We start from the raw sequence: 19,044 nt of genomic DNA, 5'->3' as shown, positions 1-19,044 counted from the left end.
CAAAAAAGATCTTCACGACCAAGATAATCACGATGGTATGATCACTCACCTACAGCCAGACATCCTGGAATGTGAAGTCAAGTGGGCCTTAGAAAGCATCACTATGAACAAAGCTAGTGGAGGTGATGGCATTCCAGTGGAGCTATTTCAAATCCTGAAAGATAATGCTGTGAAAGTGCTGCACTCAATATGCCAGCAAATTTGGAAAACTCAGCAGTGGCCACAGGACTGGAAAAGGTCAGTTTTCATTCTGATCCCAAAGAAAGGCAATGCCAAAGAATGCTCAAACTACCACACAATTGCACTCATCTCACATGCTAGTAAAGTAATGCTCAAAATTCTCCAAGCCAGGCTTCAACAATATGTGAACCGTGAACTTCCTGATGTTCAAGCTGGTTTTAGAAAAGGAAGAGGAACCAGAGATCAAATTGCCAACATCCGCTGGATCATGGAAAAAGCAAGAGAGTTCCAGAAAAACATCTATTTCTGCTTTATTGACTATGCCAAAGCCTTTGACCGTGTGGATCACAATCAACTGTGGAAAATTCTGAAAGAGATGGGAATACCAGACCACCTGACCTGCCTCTTGAGAAACCTGTATGCAGGTCAGGAAGCAACAGTTAGAACTGGACATGGAACAACAGACTGGTTCCAAATAGGAAAAGGAGTACGTCAAGGCTGTATATTGTCACCCTGCTTATTTAACTTATATGCAGAGTACATCATGAGAAATGCTGGGCTGGAAGCAGCACAAGCTGGAATCAAGATTGCCGGGAGAAATATCAATAACCTCAGATATGCAGATGACACCACCCTTCTGGCAGAAAGTGAAGAGGAACTAAAAAGCCTCTTGATGAAACTGAAAGAGGAGAGTGAAAAAATTGGCTTAAAGCTCAACATTCAGAAAACAAAGATCATGGCATCTGGTCCCATCACTTCATGGGAAGGAACAGTGGAAACAGTGTCAGACTTTACTTTTTTAGGCTCCAAAATCACTGTACATGGTGACTGCAGCCATGAAATTAAAAGAAGCTTACTCCTTGGAAGGGAAGTTATGACCAACCTAGACAGCATATTCAAAAGCAGAGACATTACTTTGCCAACAAAGGTCCGTCTAGTCAAGGCTATGGTTTTTCCAGTGGTCATGTATGGATGTGAGAGTTGGACTGTGAAGAAAGCTGAGCGACAAAGGATTGATGCTTTTGAACTGTGGTGTTGGAGAAGACTCTTGAGAGTCCCTTGGACTGCAAGGAGATCCAACCAGTCCATTCTGAAGGAGATCAGCCCTGGGTGTTCTTTGGAAGGAATGATGCTAAAGCTGAAACCCCAGTACTTTGGCCACCTCATACGAAGAGTTGACTCACTGGAAAAGACTCTGATGCTGGGAGGGATTGGGGGCAGGAGAAGGGGACGACAGAGGATGAGACGGCTGGATGGCATCACCGATTAGATAGACGTGAGTCTGAGTGAACTCCGGGAGTTGGCGATGGATAGGGAGGCCTGGCATGCTGCGATTCATGGGGTCACAAAGGGTCAGACACGACTGAGAGACTGAACTGAACTGAATTGAACTGAAATATATCCTTAAAATCTTTCATCACCTGGAAGGAAAAAGTTAGTAATCCAGCTAGACTTCTTTTTTATTTTAGTAAATACTTTCATCTCAAAAGTTAAAATTGAGCAGGAGTGCTATATACAAGGTATAGTTTAAATCTTTGGGACAAGAGACTACAAGAGGTAAATAAGCCAGCTGCCCTCTTAATCTTATACCACTAAAAATGTAAATCACACCATGCAATATTCACATATTGTCAAAGAGGTGTATATTCTTTTGACAATTAACCTTACTGTTTTTTTTTTTAATTTTTATTTATTTTATAGTGGGTCAGTAATATAAAAATATTACACACAGCACAAAAAAGAATTAAAGAAAGTTAATGATATAAACCACAGAACAAAATAAACCACACCTCATTTAGGAGAAGAAAAAAATGGACTAATACTGTAATACTTAGGATAATATGAAATTTTCACTAATTATTAAGTGGAATTATATTGACTGAAACATTATAGTATAAATTTTATGCTGTTAATTAATGAGATAATCACCAGATATGTAGTTCTGGTTGAGTCTTATAAACCCTTAAAAGTTTTCATAGGTAAAGTTAACTACAAAAAATATCAACCAGAGTAGAGACCAGTTAGAAGTATAGAAAAGTAATGCAATAGATATAATGTGATCTGTGCAATTCAAAATCTGAAAATTTTCTTATCAAATGTACAAGTAATAAATAATAGTTATACTTGACTTCACCAAGTTAACAAAATAATTACTAACCAACTTTGTGTTTTATTAGTCAATTGCTTAGAAACACAAAACACCAATTAAACTTATGTTCTCCATAAAAATAGAAGGTATATCAAACTCTTTAATCATTAAACATCCAAAAAAATTTGGAAGGCAACTGTCAACCAAAAATATTATGTTTAGAAAGGATGATTAAAAAACATACATAACCTATTTTTTTGCACAATTTTTTCATGAAAAAGGGCACTTAGTGTATAGCTAAAGCTTTCATAAAATAAAGATTCTGCTGGCTTTCCTCTCAGGCAGATGACATAGTGTACAGTTTTTAATATAAAAATATAAATATATTTGACAGAAAAGATGAAATAGTGATTGGTATAAAATCCCATCACCCTTTTACTGAAAAAAATTTTTTCTCCCAGAGGTTATGAAAACAATACTGATTTCATGTAGTTCTGTGTGTCAGAACCTTCCCAAATTACAAAACATCAAAGTATTCACTGAAATTTCAGAAGTGTGCCCGCAGTCTTTTGTTTTCTTCTCGTAGTCTTTCAATTTCTGCCACTAAACCTTCATTCACTGAGTATCTTTCCAACAAAGAGTGCATCTCATTCTAGAAAAGGGGAAAAAAAATTTTTTTAATTACTGGCATTTCACATTTATTTGACACTGCTTTACGCATTTTCAGCTATCATTTTTCTCATGTTCAATTAACTGAGTAATTTTTTTTTTCAATTTAACCACCCTTACTACTTTGCTAATATAAATGAAAGAGCACTGGTAAAATTTACATATTTGGAAAGCTTACATTTCCACATTTAGAAAGGTTTTTGCTTACTTACTGCCAAAAAAAAAAAAATAGCTGTGAAAAAGTAGCCTTAACTATCATAGGTTATAAAGAAGGGTGACTAGTTAAAATCTATTTTATTTACTAAATTTCTAAAACACTCTTTTATTTCTTAGCAATTAGATATAACTAAGTAAGAATACGTCACCCTTTCATGGACTTTTTAGCCACTGCTATGCTCACTTACAATAAAACATGTCAATACATACCAGTTGCATATGAAACTGTTTAATCATCTCCACTTGCAAATTCACAATGTCCCTATGGCATGCTTCTCTAGGGGAGAACATATAATATTTATTAGAATTAGAACAGTTTTACCAATTCTAGAATCACTCAAGAAAATGACTATACTCTTATTATTTCACATTACTATTAACAATTATTATAATAACAGTAAAAATGCCACTGCACCTAGTATTTATTTACTATGTGCTAGGGTCTGTGTCTTGTACTTCAGATGTAAGAACTCATTTAATCTTAACAACTAGGTAGAATTACTACCTCTATTTTACCCATGTAGCTGAGTCACAGAGAAGTTGTAACTCAACCAAAGTCACACAACTAGTATATGTTCGAGCTAGGACATAAACCCGGCTGTCTACTTCCGGAACTCTCATTACACTACATTCCTTAATACAGAAATCATCATTAAGGAAAGACACAGGTTTATATTACAAGGAAATACAGACAATGCTCTAGGTTACAATGTTTAAGTATTACCAATGTTTAAGCTATTAAAAAAAAAAAAAACTTCCAGTAGAAAGCAAAGAGCCTATTTATAACAGAGGTTTATTCAATAAAACGCAATTAAGTCATGCCTGCAAAACCATGAGTGGGAATTCCAAGGTGGCCCAGTGGTCAGGACTCTGGGCTTTCACGTCCATGGCTAGGGTTCAATCCCTGGTTGGGGAACTAAGATCCCACAAGCCACGTGGCATGGCCAAAAAGAAAGAGAAGGCATAAAAGTTATGAAATAATAAAAGGAATATCTGTGTGTCACCTGCCACAGAAATTATGGGCTAGAACATAACGAAAATCACAGAAGCTTCCTGTGGTGCTCCTCACTTAACTCTTGAGAGAAGTCCAAGAAAGAAGTCACTACTCTCTCAAATTTGTTTGAGCAAAGATATGTTTTTTAAAAAAAAAATATATATATATATGTATTTATATATTTTTACATAACATAGAATCTGTAGTCAATGTATTTTTGTTATGCCTACTTTTGAGCATTATAAAAAGGGTACCATATCCTATGTAGCCTTTAGTGTACAGTTAAAAATAATCCAGTATCATGCTTTCAAGGTCATATTCTATTTATCTATAATTCATTGATCTGTACTAGTGTATATTCTTCTGTCAAATTGAACTGTTTTTAAGTGTTTATTATTAAAATGTTGCTATAAACAATAATGTATATGTCTTCCAACCCACATGTGCCAATTTCTGTAGATAATATATCCAAGATGTGCTGAGTCACAGGTATGATCGAAAGGTACAGTGTTCAAACTTACAAAATAATAGAAATTATTTTACGAAGTGGTAGTATTAATGGACATGCTCATCATCAGAATAAAGAGTTCCTCTAGCTCTACATCCACACCAAGACTTGGTGTTGCCAGACTTTTTACAAATGTGTTTCCATATACTGGGTGTGAAATGGTAACCAACTGCATTTTCAGTTCTCTGGTTAATTTTCAGGGTTGAGCAACTTTCCTTATGTTCATACTATTCTTCAGTGAAATGCTTGTCTGTGTATTTAAACTATTGTTCTATTCAATGTCTTTTTAAAAGAAATTATTCATAACAGTTCTTTACATAATCTGATCCTCTATTGGTTATATGAGTACTGCAGATATCCTTCAGAGAAGGCAATGGCACCCCACTCCAGTACTCTTGCCTGGAAAATCCCATGGATGGAGGAGCCTGGAAGGCTGCAGTCCATGGGGTCGCTAAGAGTCGGACACGGCTGAGTGACTTCACTTTCACTTTTCACTTTCATGCACTGGAGAAGGAAATAGCAACCCACTCCAGTGTTCTTGCCTGGAGAATCCCAGGGATGGGGGAGCCTGGTGGGCTGCAGTCTATGGGGTCACACAGAGTCGGACACGATTGAAGTGACTTAGCAGCAGATACCTTTTGTCTTTTCATTTTATTAATGGTGTCCTGGATGAACACTTCCTACTGACATTCTCAAATTTACTAACCTAATATTAATGTAAATTTACCAATCTATTTTTATAGGTAGTGTACCCTCTTATATTTAAGTAACTTTCTAAACCCGAAATCATATATAAATTCTTCTACAATGCCTAAACTTTTTCCATTTCTATTTAAACTTTTACTCTGTATGGAACTGATTTTTTAAATAAATGGAACAGGGATCTATACATTTCCTCTGTGATATATCACATTTCCACATATATGTATATATGGGATACATATATGCTTCTTTGGGATACATTTGATTGCTTTGAAAAATCTGTCCACTCTGTGCTAATGCTACACTATTTTAATTATAGCTTATCTATCTGACAAACTAGTCCCCTTCAACCTTATTCTTCTCTGGTGCCTTAGTTATTTCCAGATCTTCCATTTTTCATATACATTTTGGAATTACCATCTTCTTCCAAAAAACCCAGCTGGTATTTGATTGGAATTGTATTCAACCTTGTAGACCAATTTAAAAGAACTGATAGCTTCACAGTATCTTCCCATGTATTTGTTAGTGCTTTCTAATACATTTTTGAGTTAAATAATGGAGTAGCCATCATGGTCAACAAAAGAGTCCGAAATGCAGTACTTGGATGCAATCTCAAAAACGACAGAATGATCTCTGTTCGTTTCCAAGACAATCCATTCAATATCACGGTAATCCAAGTCTATGCCCCAACCAGTAACACTGAAGAAGCTGAAGTTGAACGGTTCTATGAAGACCTACAAGACCTTTTGGAACTAACACCCAAAAAAGACGTCCTTTTCATTATAGGGGACTGGAATGCAAAAGTAGGAAGTCAAGAAACACCTGGAGTAACAGGCAAATTTGGCCATGTAATAAGCAATGAAGCAGGGCAAAGACTAATAGAGTTTTGCCAAGAAAATGCACTGGTCATAGCAAACACCCTCTTCCAACAACACAAGAGAAGACTCTACACATGGACATCACCAGATGGTCAACACTGAAATCAGATTGATTATATTCTTTGCAGCCAAAGATGGAGAAGCTCTACATAGCAAAAACAAGACCGGGAGCTGACTGTGCCTCCGATCATGAGCTCCTTATTGCCATATTCAGACTTAAATTGAAGAAAGTAGGGAAAACCACTAGACCATTCAGGTATGACCTAAATCAAATCCTTTATGATTATACAGTGGAAGTGAGAGATAGATTTAAGGGACTAGATCTGATAGACAGAGTGCCTGATGAATTATGGAATGAGGTTCGTGACATTGTACAGGAGACAGGGATCAAGACCATCCCCATGGAAAAGAAATGCAAAAAAGCAAAATGGCTGTCTGGGGAGCCCTTACAAATAGCTGTGAAAAGAGGAAAAGCGAAAAGCAAAGGAGATAAGGAAAGATATAAGCATCTGAATGCAGACTTCCAAAGAATAGCAAGAAGAGATAAAAGCCTTCCTCAGCAGTCAATGCGAAGAAATAGAGGAAAACAACAGAATGGGAAAGACTAGAGATCTCTTCAAGAAAATTAGAGATACCAAGGGAACATTTCATACAAAGATGGGCTTGATAAAGGAAAGAAATGGTATGAACCTAACAGAAGCAGAAGATATTAAGAAGATGTGGCAAGAATACACAGAAGAATTGTACAATAAAGATCTTCATGACCAAGATAATCACAATGGTATGATCACTCATCTAGAGCCAGACATCCTGGAAGGTGAAGTGAAGCGGGCCTTAGAAAGCATCTCTACAAACAAAGCTAGTGGAGGTGATGGCATTCCAGTTGAGCTATTTCAAATCCTGAAAGATGATGCTGTGAAAGTGCTGCACTCAATACACCAGCAAATTTGGAAAACTCCACAGTGGCCACACACTGGAAAAGGTCAGTTTTCATTCCAATCCCAAAGAAAGGCAATGCCAAAGAATGCTCAAACTACTGCACAATTGCACGCATCTCACATGTTAGTAAAGTAATGCTCAAAATTCTCCAAGCCAGGCTTCAGCAATATGTGAACCGTGAACTTCCTGATGTTCAAGCTGGTTTTAGAAAAGGCAGAAGAACTAGAGATAAAATTGCCAACATCTGCTGGATCATCGAAAAAGCAAGAGAGTTCCAGAAAAACATCTACTTCTGCTTTATTGATTATGCCAAAGCCTTTGACTGTGTGGATCACAACAGACTGTGGAAAAGTCTGAAAGAGATGGGAATAACAGACCACCTGACCTGCCTCTTGAGAAACCTATATGCAGGACAGGAAGCAACAGTTAGAACTGGACATGGAACAACAGACTGATTCCAAATAGGAAAAGGAGTACGTCAAGGCTGTATATTGTCACCCTGCTTATTTAACTTATATGCAGAGTACATTATGAGAAACGCTGGGCTGGAAGAAGCACAAGCTGGAATCAAGATTGCCGGGAGAAATATCAATAACCTCAGCTATTCTGATGACACCACCCTTATGGCAGAAAGCAAAGAGGAACTAAAAAGCCTCTTGATGAAAGTGAAAGAGGAGAGTGAAAAAGTTGGCTTAAAGCTCAACATTCAGAAAACAAAGATCATGGCATCTGCTCCCATCACTTCATGGGAAATAGATGGGGAAACAGTGGAAACAGTGTCAGACTTTATTTTTCTGGGCTCCAAAATCACTGCAGATGGTGACTGCAGCCATGAAATTAAAAGATGCTTACTCCTTGGAAGGAAAGTTATGACCAACCTAGATAGCATATTCAAAAGCAGAGACATTACTTTGCCAACAAAGGCCCGTCTAGTCAAGGTATGGTTTTTCCTGTGGTCATGTATGGATGTGAGAGTTGGACTGTGAAGAAAGCTGAGCACCGAAGAATTGATGCTTTTGAACTGTGGTGTTGGAGAAGACTCTTGAGAGTCCCTTGGACTGCAAGGAGATCCAACCAGTCCATTCTAAAGGAGATCAGCCCTGGGTGTTCTTTGGAAGGAATGATGCTAAAGCTGAAATTCCAGTACTTTGGCCACCTCATGAGAAGAGTTGACTCACTGGAAAAGACTCTGATGCTGGGAGGGATTGGGGGCAGGAGGAGAAGGGGACGACAGAGGATGAGATGGCTGGATGGCATCACTGACTTGACGGACGTGAGTCTGAGTGAACTCGGGGAGTTGGTGATGGACAGGGAGACCTGGCGTGCTGCAATTCATGGGGTCGCAAAGAGTCGGACATGACTGAGCAACTGAACTGAACTGAATACATTTTTAAATGTTTTTCTATACAGATCTTTACCATCCTTAGATATCCTCCCAAGAATCTTATTTTTTCTATCGCAACAATTACAAGTACTTTTTAAAAAGTTTCTCTTCTGTTTTTAACTATGACAAATGCTGTATTGAAAACACAAAGTAACAAAAACAAGAAGTGAAGGCATCATAGAACCACTAAGGTAACCAGGGCTGGTAGCTTTACAGTCTTGTAAACAAGGGGATCTACTAGGTAAGCTTCACAACTACCTCTTCACCTCTGGGGGGTGAGCTGATTCCACAGTACGGGGAAAAGAGACGGGGAGGAAAGCAGTGGCCCAGAGTCTGAGACAGTCTCACTGGGTTGGGGAGTATTATAATTCAGAACTCCCAAGGCAGCCAGAGCTGCAAGGTTCCTGGGAAGGGGGTATCAGTAGAAAATAAACCTGAAACTGTGCAGTCTCCCCTCAAGACATCTTTGACTCCTAAGCTGTGCCTGTACTGAAGTTAGATGGCAGGAAACCAAACATAAAGTGGCCGCTAAAGAGGAGAAAAGGATCTGGGAGGCCTTGTGATGCTTTAGAATTGGAGGTTAAAGCTAGATAAAAAACCAGAAACAAACTACAAACCCAGGAAGTGATTTGCTTGCTAGAGGAAACTTAAATCTTGAAAGACAACAGAAGTAAACCTGCAGACTTCTGCTTAGAATGTAAGCTCTCCAACTCTAATAATGAGCACAAGCCAGATAACCTATAAAATCACACATTTCAAAATAAATTCAACTTTGAGTACAAAGAAATCTAAGTGAATTTAAATCCAGAAAATGGTGAGTCCCTCCAGAAGAAGAGAGACCCACAATTGTTTTCATCCTTGACAAGAGCAGTGTGTAAACAAAGCTGCCACTGACAGGGTAAAGAGAACTAGATGAAACTTCTCTAGATTTTTAAAGGCCAAGTGAAGACTGCCACAAGCTTAGAATCCCAAGGGAATCCCAGCCAAATGTAAAGTCTCCATTCACTCAACAACTTTTCACCATAGGCCTTCACTGAATGCTCTGTAAAAATTAGGGGCAAAGCAGGAGGGCTCAGAGAGAGTGCCCCTGGGGCACAGATGCACAGAGCCTGGTGAAGACTTAGGGCAGCAGAGGAGAACCCCTGAAGCATGAAGGCCCTCACGGAAAAGGCGGCCTCCAGGCTGAGAGGGAACAGCTATCAGACAGCCCCATCTGTAGCTTGTTCTAAGTAAGGTCTGGCTGGCAAGACCTACTAAAGGCTGAAGTAAGAGCAGCTGAATTTACAGAAATCCTCTGAGTCATTCCGGGTCCTCACCGGGTTTCTAAGCAGAGGCTGCGTATGGGTGACGGAGGGGAAGCAGAGTGGAGAGGGGCCCCTAGCCGCCCTCACTCCCTAGGTACAGGCACACAACGCAAGCTGAAAGCTGAAGGCAGGACAGTGATTTCTTTCTAAATTTGCCCCAATGTAACTGCTCCCTTTCTGTGTTTTCAACAACTGTTTTGTTCCACATTATATTACAGCTGTATCCAGATAATTCTGCTATTTTTTTCCCCACAGACACATTCCTGAAATAGCTCATATTTTTAAAAACTATGTATGGAAAATAATAGGACCAGATTTTTTTAAATGTGGTATGTGCATATAACAGAATATTATTCAGCCTTAAAACAGAAAGAAATTGTGACGTGTGACAACACGCATGAACCTGGAGGACACAATGCTAAGTGAAATAAGCCAGACACAGAAACACAAATACTGCATAATCCCGTGTGCATGAGATGTCTAATAAAATAGTCATGAGATATCGAATAAAACTCATGGAAGCAAGGAACAAGATGATGGGTGTTGGGGCTGGGGAGAAGGGGAAACAGGGAGATGCTAATTGAGGAACAGAAAATTTCAGTTTCACAAAATGAGTAAGTTCAAGAGGCCTGTTGTGCAACACTGTGTCTACAGTTAACAATACCATTATGCTATACACTTGAAGTTCCAAGAGAGTAGATCTCATAGCAAGTATTCTTACCATAACACTGAAAAAAAAAAAGAAAAGAAAAGAACACAATTTAAAGGAAAAGAACTCTGGAAGATCACTCAAAATCTATACAAACTTTGCAACCAGAGTGCTAACAGAAACAATTAAATCCTAATAAAAATACTAGCACAGCTTAAATATTGAATAATCAAAGATTTTACCCTAAAAAAAAGTGAGGGTTACTTGATAAAAGGGGAAAGAAGGTAAGAGAAAGGACTGGGGCTCTCAAGCATGAAGGCAAAAATAAAATGCCCAAAGATGAGGAAAAAAATCACAAAATAAGCACTTCCTAACACACAGCACATAGCCAAATCAAGTTAAGAGGAAGGGAAGAGAAAGAGATGGACATAGACAGGTGGCTTGCAGCCTTTACCTGTGTTCATGTTCTTTGTTTTGACAGCTGTTACACAAACCAAGAAAACTTCCTCATCATACTATCATCGCTGCCCTATTTACAAATGAGTTACTTCACATCAAAGAAACACACATCACAGCAGGACACACTATACCTGTCTTAATTAAACTATAATGTCTTTGTGGGCAGATCACCTGTTTTTGTATCCTCAGTACCAATACATACGAGGCACATTATAAATGTTAAAATGATACAAGAAAATGAACAACCCAATCAAAAAGTGGGCAAAAGAACTAAATAGACATTTCTCCAAAGAAGACATACAGATGGCTAATAAACACATGAAAAGATGCTCAACATCATTCATTATCACAGAAATGCAAATCAAAACCACAATGAGGTATCATCTCACGCCGGTCAGAATGGCTGCTATCAAAGTCTACAAACAATAAATATTGGAGAGGGTGTGGAGAAAAGGGAACCCTCTTACACTGTTGGTGGGAATGCAAATTAGTACAGCCACTATGGGGAACAATGTGGAGATTTCCTTAAAAAAACTGGAAACAGAACTGCCATACGACCCAGCAATCCCACTGCTAGGCATACACAACGAGGAAACCAGAATTGAAAGAGACACATGTACCCCAATGTTCATCGCAGCACTGTTTACAATAGCCTGGACATGGAAGCAACCTAGATGTCCATCAGCAGATGAAAGGATAAGGAAGCTGTGGTACATATACACAATGGAATATTACTCAGCTACAAAAAGGAACACATTTAAGTCCATTCTGATGAGGTGGATGAAACTGGAGCCTATTATACAGAGTGAAGAAAGAGAAACACCAATACAGTATATTAACACATATATGTGGAATTTAGAAAGACTGTAACGATGACCCTATATGCAAGATAGCAAAAGAGACACAGATATAAAGAACAGACTTTTGGACTATGTGGGAGAAGGCGAGGATGGGATGATTTGAGAGAAAACCATTGAAACATGTATAGTACCATATGTAAAATAGATGACCAGTGCAAGTTTGATGCATGAAGCAGGGTACTCAAAGCCAGTGATCTGGGACAACCCAGAGGGATGGAGTAGGGAGGAAGGTGGGAGGGGGGTTCAGGATGGGGGGACACATGTGCACCCGTGGCTGATTCATGTTGCTGCTGCTGCTGCTATCACTTCAGTTATGTCTGACTCTGTGTGACCCCATAGACGGCAGCCCACGAGGCAGCCCCTGGGATCCCTGGGATTCTCCAGGCAAGAATACTGGAGTGGGTTGTCTCCAATGTGTGCATCTATGCTAAGTCGTTTCAGTTGTGTCTGACTCTCTGTGACCCCACGGACAGCAGCCCACCAGGCTCCTCTGTCCACGGAATTCTCTACGCAAGAGTACTAGACTGGGTTGCCATTTCCTTCTCCAGGATTCATATATGGCAAAAACTCCCATGATAGTGTAAAGTAATTATCCTCCCATTTAAATTAATTAATTAATTAATTTTAAAAGTCAAATTGATTATTTTTCTTTAGAAATATATTTAACATTTAATTTTTTTTTTCAAAACATTTTTAACATTAAAAAGAAACATGTAACAACAAAAACTGCACATCTTCTCCAACATTCTTGCTCATGATATCCCAAATCTGAGCAAGAGTACTAAGTAAGTAAAGGTCAGAAAGGGAAAAAAAAATGCAAAAAGATTCTGATAATTGAAAAGAGCTTTCAAAATATATTGAGAAGACACATAAAAGGAACTAACATTCTAGAACATTCTTACAATGTTCAAAATTCAGAATGAGAAGACAAGGACAGATCCAGGCAAGAACTTTTAAAAATTCTGTGTTAATGTTCTCTGTGTGTGTTAGTTGCTCAGTTGAGTCCAGCTCTCTGCGATCCCATCAACTGTAGCCCACCAGGCTCCTCTGGCCATGAAATTCTCTAGGCAAGAACACTGGAGTGGGTAGCCGTTCCCTTCTCCAGGGGTTCTTCCTGATCCAGGGATCGAACCTGGGTCTCCTGTGCTGGGGTCAGATTCTTTACCGTCTGAGCCACCAGGTATATTCTGACACATTCTATTTGAAAATATTCAGAATTCCTTTAAAAATGTCTTTCTCTACCATATTACTGCACATAGCATAGTTAACAGGCAGTCTATAAATACTGTAGGAATCCCATTTGAGCCTATCAGAATCTGTCCACATTTTAATGATAAAAGAATTCACAGTGGCAGCTAGCTGCCACACTCTCAAGTCCTCTGTTAACTGCCCCACGGAAACGTGCCTTTCCCTAGCTGATAGAAAATAAACTCGGCACTTAAAGAGTCACAAAACTCATCATGTCTTCTACGTTTTTACAGATCCTAGAACCTAGGCTAAAGTAGTCACCACCACCATTACTCATAGGTACGGTTTTACACCTAACAATAAAAGCTAGTCAAAGTCTAGATAGAAAGAGTAATTTCCCAATTACCTAAAGTCATCCAGAGTTTCCTGTATCATGTTCTGAATAAAACGGATCTGAACAGATGACAACGGTGCATTTGGCCGACTATTTCCAATGGTATCAACGATTTTTTCTGATAGTGAACCAGCAACTCCAGCAGTGACAGAGGATGCTATCTTTGGATCTGAAATAAAAATTTGAGAAAATATTAATAGTCAGCTTGGACTAAGAGACATCAAATATGATTCAGCATGAGAAAGCCTGAAAAACTGGCAACACCCCCTCCCCACCAAAAAAAAAAAAACCAGTGCTCCCATGACATTTAGAAAAATTCACTGTCTGGAACACAAGTCTTAGAAACTTTCTATGATGTCATTTCTATAAGTCATTCATATATATATATAAATTGCCAACTGTCTAATGTACTAACATCTGACAGAGGAATTAAGTCTTAAAGGATCGCTGAACCATTATCTCTTACAAAAAATGAATGTGACGAGCTGCTGGATAAACCAAGACTATTAGAAACAAACAGAAGGGACATAGGAGTAAAGTAGTTCTCAGGCAAAGCCCTAGAGTTTAAGCTAATGCAATATATCCACAGAAACCTCAAAATACAGGTATTTATATAAAAGAGCTCCTTCTATACAAAGAGTTCTTTTGTATAGATAACTCCTATCGCTAAACCTAATATTGCTTTAAATGTGACCAAGTTTTTAGGGTCTCTACCATGAACTCTATATAGACACTTTAATATGGAAAAAGAAAAAGACATTTCAGGTAGTTAATGACCCTATATTACATTCCTATCTGTACCACAGTAGACAAGACACTTACATATTGGATTGAAAATGAAATTCATACCCAAAGAATACCAAATTAATGTGGTTGAATTTAACCTTTCGTTTTATTGTCTTCTAGTAAGAGAGTCCAGAGAAGGCAATGGCACCCCACTCCAGTACTTTTGCCTAGAAAATCCCATGGACGGAGGAGCCTGGTAGGCTGCATGCAGTCAGTCCATGGGGTCGCTAGAGTCGGACACGACTGAGCGACTTCACTTTCACTTTTCATCTTCACGCATTGGAGAAGGAAATGGCAACCTACTCCAGTGTTCTTGCCTGGAGAATCCCAGGGACAGGGGAGCCTGGTGAGCTACCATATATGGGGTTGCACAGAGTCAGACACGACTGAAGTGACTTAGCAGTAGCAGTAAGAGAGTCACGCACTAGGGTCACAAATTTTAAATTCCTGTAACTTTTTCATCTGTGATCACTGTCAACTTATCCTTTACAAGTTAAATAATGGGAGTTTTCAACTTAACACTCAAACATCAGAAGTTTATGTTCTTACTTGGAGTTGAGGATCCATTGCCTGGAGGTTCATTTATTAACTGGGCTTCAATTTCTTTTTCTGGCTTTTCAAATTTCTCAGGGCTTCTTGTTTGGTTAGATGATGGAGAGGCATTTAGATTTCCAGTTTCAGCACCGGAGATCAACTTTGCAAACTTCACATTTAAAATAAATAATTAATATATAAATTCTGGTTTTATCCAAAGGACCTACTGTAAAGCACATGGAACTCTGTTCAATGTTATGTGGCAGCCTGGATGGGAGGGGAGTTTGGGCGAGAATGGATATACGTATATGCACAGCTGTTCACCTAAAACTATCACAACACTGTTAATTAGCTATACCCCAATACAAAAGTTAAAAAATTCTGGTTTTATCCATACTACCCATATAATTTGTATCTACTTTTCTCTATTTTTCCCCAGTAAATAGGGTCAGAAAAAGGAAGAACAGAAAGGAATCTTGAAGGAGAAAAGAAAATGTTGCTAGGGCCATGGCAAAATAATTAACTTTACTAATCAAAAACAATTTTGATGATTTTGATGATGACAAGGAAAAGCTTATTTACTAAGAATCTGCTGTTGAATATCATTTAAGATGGCAATCACAGGCCAAAAAGTAAATAAAAAATAAATCCCCAAACTCTCATGTGATAACTAGTCAGGAATATTTGAAAAATAAGTCAAAGGATTTTCATATTTCTTAAATATCTTTTCAATACCATTCTAAAAGATAAATATGAAAACAGACATACTAAACAACAGATTCTACTAGATTACAGCAGAAGGTAATATGATGAATCACATTCTCAGCACCGTCAATTTGCTCTAAGACTTAGGGTAAAAGCATCAACTTGGTGCTTTGTGCTGCAATGGAAATACATTCTAAAAGAATTCAGGGATAAAATATTCTTACAGACAGTTAAATCAAGTATCTTGTCTTAGGGAAAAAACAGTGTAAGATTATACCTGCTGTTACCTCCAACATATCCAAAGACAGATTTCAAAAGTGTTCTTCAGTTTTTAGCATGTGACATCAAGACTTAAGAATATTTTCCACCTAGTAAGTGCACAGCACTGTCAATAATTAGGACATATCCAGTGGCAGCTGCCTGCTTTCTAGTGATGAGATGCATTATACTTGCTAGTAATAAACACACGCAGTGAGTTCAATATCATTTACAGGCAGATACCTGCTTGAAGGAGTCTTTAGATTCCTGTTTTCCCAGATACATTTTCTTAGATTCAGCTGTCAGATCATGATTTTCATTTTCTTCTTTCCCAGGAGACCCCATAAAGACATTAAGAGGACTAGAATGCAATACTGAAGTGCTTGAAACTACTGGATTTTTTCTTGGAGGAAACACTGAGTTCAACTGTGGTAGAAAGTCAAGGCCTGAAAAAGAAGAAAAAAGCCAGCACTTACATGGACTGTCCCCCAGTCTTGCATATTTAAGAAAAGCACTTAACATAATAGATATGTTAATATAGTAGGAAGACATGGGATCTGGATTCAGAAGACAAGTTCACTTGTCAGCTTTACCCCTCACTTCATTTGAGTTTTTGGGGTAAGAGTTGTAAAACTGTTTGTGACTGTTTAAGTGATCTATAAGTATGAATGATGATATCCACTGCCCTAAATGATGAGGTATAAAAGAGAAACTGTATGTGAAGATATGCCAAAAACTGCAAAGCATGATGACTGTTTTAGTCAATAAAAATGTTTGATAAAACTGTCAATTTGGTATGTATCTGTGGTGGATCTTGGTAAACAGTCTCTAAGATGGCTCCTCAAGATCCCTGCCTCCTCCCAAGGATCCACAGCCTCATATAATCACCTCCCTTAGAATGTGGGTTGGACCTAGGAACTTGCTTCCAAAAAAGAGCACATAGCAAAAGTAGTGGACCTCACTTCAAACATACTGTGGCTTCCATCTTTAAAAAAAAATATTTTATTTATCTACTTTGGGCTGTGCTGGGTCTTCATTACTGCACACGTGCTTCTCACCACAGTGGCTTCTCGTGTTAAGGCGTACAGATAGGCCCTAAGGCATGGGCTTCAGGAGTTGTGGTGCACGGGCTTAGATGCTCTGCGGTATGTGCAATCTTCTTGGACCAGGGATCAAACCTTTGTCCCCTGCATTGGCAGGCAGATTCTTAACCACTGGACCACTAGGGAAGTCCTTTAGCGTCCATCCTGAGTGCTCTCTCCATCTCACAACAGCTCTGAGTGAAGTCAGCTGCTATGCTGTCAGCTGCCCACATGAGTAAGGACTGGTATCTTTAACCAACAGCCACATGAATGAATTTGGAAGCAGATCCTTGCCCAGTCATACCCTGAGATGACTGTAGTCCTGTTGACACCCTAGTTAAAGCATCATGAGATACCTGATGCCAAAGGCATCTAGCTAAGCCATGCTTGGATTCTTAATCCACAATTATATGATATAAATATTCTTTTAAGCTTCAAAATGTTGGGGTAATTTGTTACACAGACGTAGATAACACAAAATCACTTTTAACATTGATAAAAAATACTTCTCAACGGTTCTTACCATCTCCTTTGCCGATGGACTCATCACCTCCTTTGCTAACTACAGCATCTATAATAAAATTAGAAAATAAAATTTTAAAAATGCAAAAGAAGCCACAACAATTGAGGTTTCCTATCCGTTCCCTAAAGAGTTCAGAGACTAATGATTTTATGAAGAAAAATCTAAATGAAGGTACAGCTAGTACTCCTAAAAATTCTCTTTTCACTCTTTTACCTTCATGCATAGTAGCAAATATGAAAAGATAATTCTATGATATAGAGTCATTTAATGAGACAACAAGGTATACTAGAAAAAGCACTGGAGAAGGTTCCAAAGACCTGTCATCCAGGTCTACCTGTACCACTTAACAGTTTTGTGACCTTGGACAAGACTTTAATACAATTATGCTTCAGTTTCTGTACCTATATAATGAGGATAATGTCCCGACCACCTCAGAAAACTGTTTTAAGGATCAACTGAAATAATGTAAAAATATTTTGCAAACAACACAATGTTAATTAAAAATATAAGGTTTTATCAATATCTTTTCAATGACAGAATATGTTTAAGAATATTTCATTATTCATTTATCAAGTAACAACCAAAAACTGCTTATCTCAATTTTAATAGATTAACATAAAAATGGGGAAAGGTCATTTAAAAATTCCCCAGAAATTCAAATGGTCAATGAATTATCATACATGATTATCACATGAGTAGGACTCTCATCCATATCTCCATTCATTCATATCTCTGTCTGCATGTGTGTATTACATCTAGTAATCATACAACACACATTTTTAGAAGTTATTCATTTTTTCCTAATAAAAACAAAAGTATTATTTAAAAAATGAAGAAATTGAGGAAAAAAGATTAAGCCTTTTACCTAAGTAGTATTGACTCTTAGAGATTAAAATTCAAACCTCTTGACAGTGAAACCAGTACTATATTTAGTATCCACATTTTTTCTTATTAATATCAAACTCTAATAAATGGAAGGGCATATGGCTCAAATTCTAATCATATCTTCTTTAAACAGCAAAAGCAATTAAAAGGAAGTTTATATCCTGTACTTTACCATCAAACACCATTAAATAAGATTTATTTATAACTCAAACACTTCCAAAAAGCCCCTTTAATTAGAAAATTAAATTCAAATTAAAAATTACTCCAGCGATTCTCATAAACAAAGCTCCCCAATTGGGTACTAAACTCCAAAACCTTTCTGATCTCCAGCCCAAGCCACTTCTACCTGCTTTGCCCATATCTTTCCATGGGTGAATTTAACTCAGATGACCATTATATCTACTACTGCGGGCAGGAATCCCTCAGAAGAAATGGAGTAGCCATCATGGTCAACAAAAGAGTCCGAAATGTAGTACTTGGATGCAATCTCGAAAATGACAGAATGATCTCTGTTTGTTTCCAAGGCAGACCTTTCAATATCACAGTAATCCAAGTCTATGCCCCAACCAGTAACGCTGAAGAAGCTGAAGTTGAACGGTTCTATGAAGACCTACAAGACCTTTTAGAACTAACACCCAAAAAAGATGTCCTTTTCATTATAGGGGACTGGAATGCAAAAGTAGGAAGTCAAGAAACACCTGGAGTAACAGGCAAATTTGGCCATGTAATAAGCAATGAAGCAGGGCAAAGACTAATAGAGTTTTGCCAAGAAAATGCACTGGTCATAGCAAACACCCTCTTCCAACAACACAAGAGAAGACTCTACACATGGACATCACCAGATGGTCAACACTGAAA

At 38.1% G+C, this 19,044-nt stretch overlaps 1 protein-coding gene across 2 annotated transcripts in view; it reads right to left on the bottom strand.

Moving 5' to 3' along the window:
• Positions 1–1,850: 1,850 nt before the first annotated feature.
• The window catches only part of NEDD1 (NEDD1 gamma-tubulin ring complex targeting factor), a 52,018-nt gene continuing 34,824 nt past the window's right edge, over positions 1,851–19,044 (bottom strand). For both annotated transcript variants that reach the window (XM_024991762.2, NM_001035333.2), the window contains 6 exon segments: positions 17,302–17,349; positions 15,940–16,142; positions 14,749–14,902; positions 13,426–13,582; positions 3,365–3,431; positions 1,851–2,921 (listed from right to left, as the gene is read on the bottom strand). In XM_024991762.2, the coding sequence (XP_024847530.1) occupies positions 2,817–2,921; positions 3,365–3,431; positions 13,426–13,582; positions 14,749–14,902; positions 15,940–16,142; positions 17,302–17,349 (734 nt within the window). In that variant the 3' untranslated portion in view covers positions 1,851–2,816.

Source organism: Bos taurus, chromosome 5 (genome assembly GCF_002263795.3).
Source record: "Bos taurus isolate L1 Dominette 01449 registration number 42190680 breed Hereford chromosome 5, ARS-UCD2.0, whole genome shotgun sequence".
NCBI classification, from domain to species: Eukaryota; Metazoa; Chordata; class Mammalia; order Artiodactyla; family Bovidae; genus Bos; species Bos taurus.
This window is presented reverse-complemented; position numbering and strand designations above follow the sequence as displayed.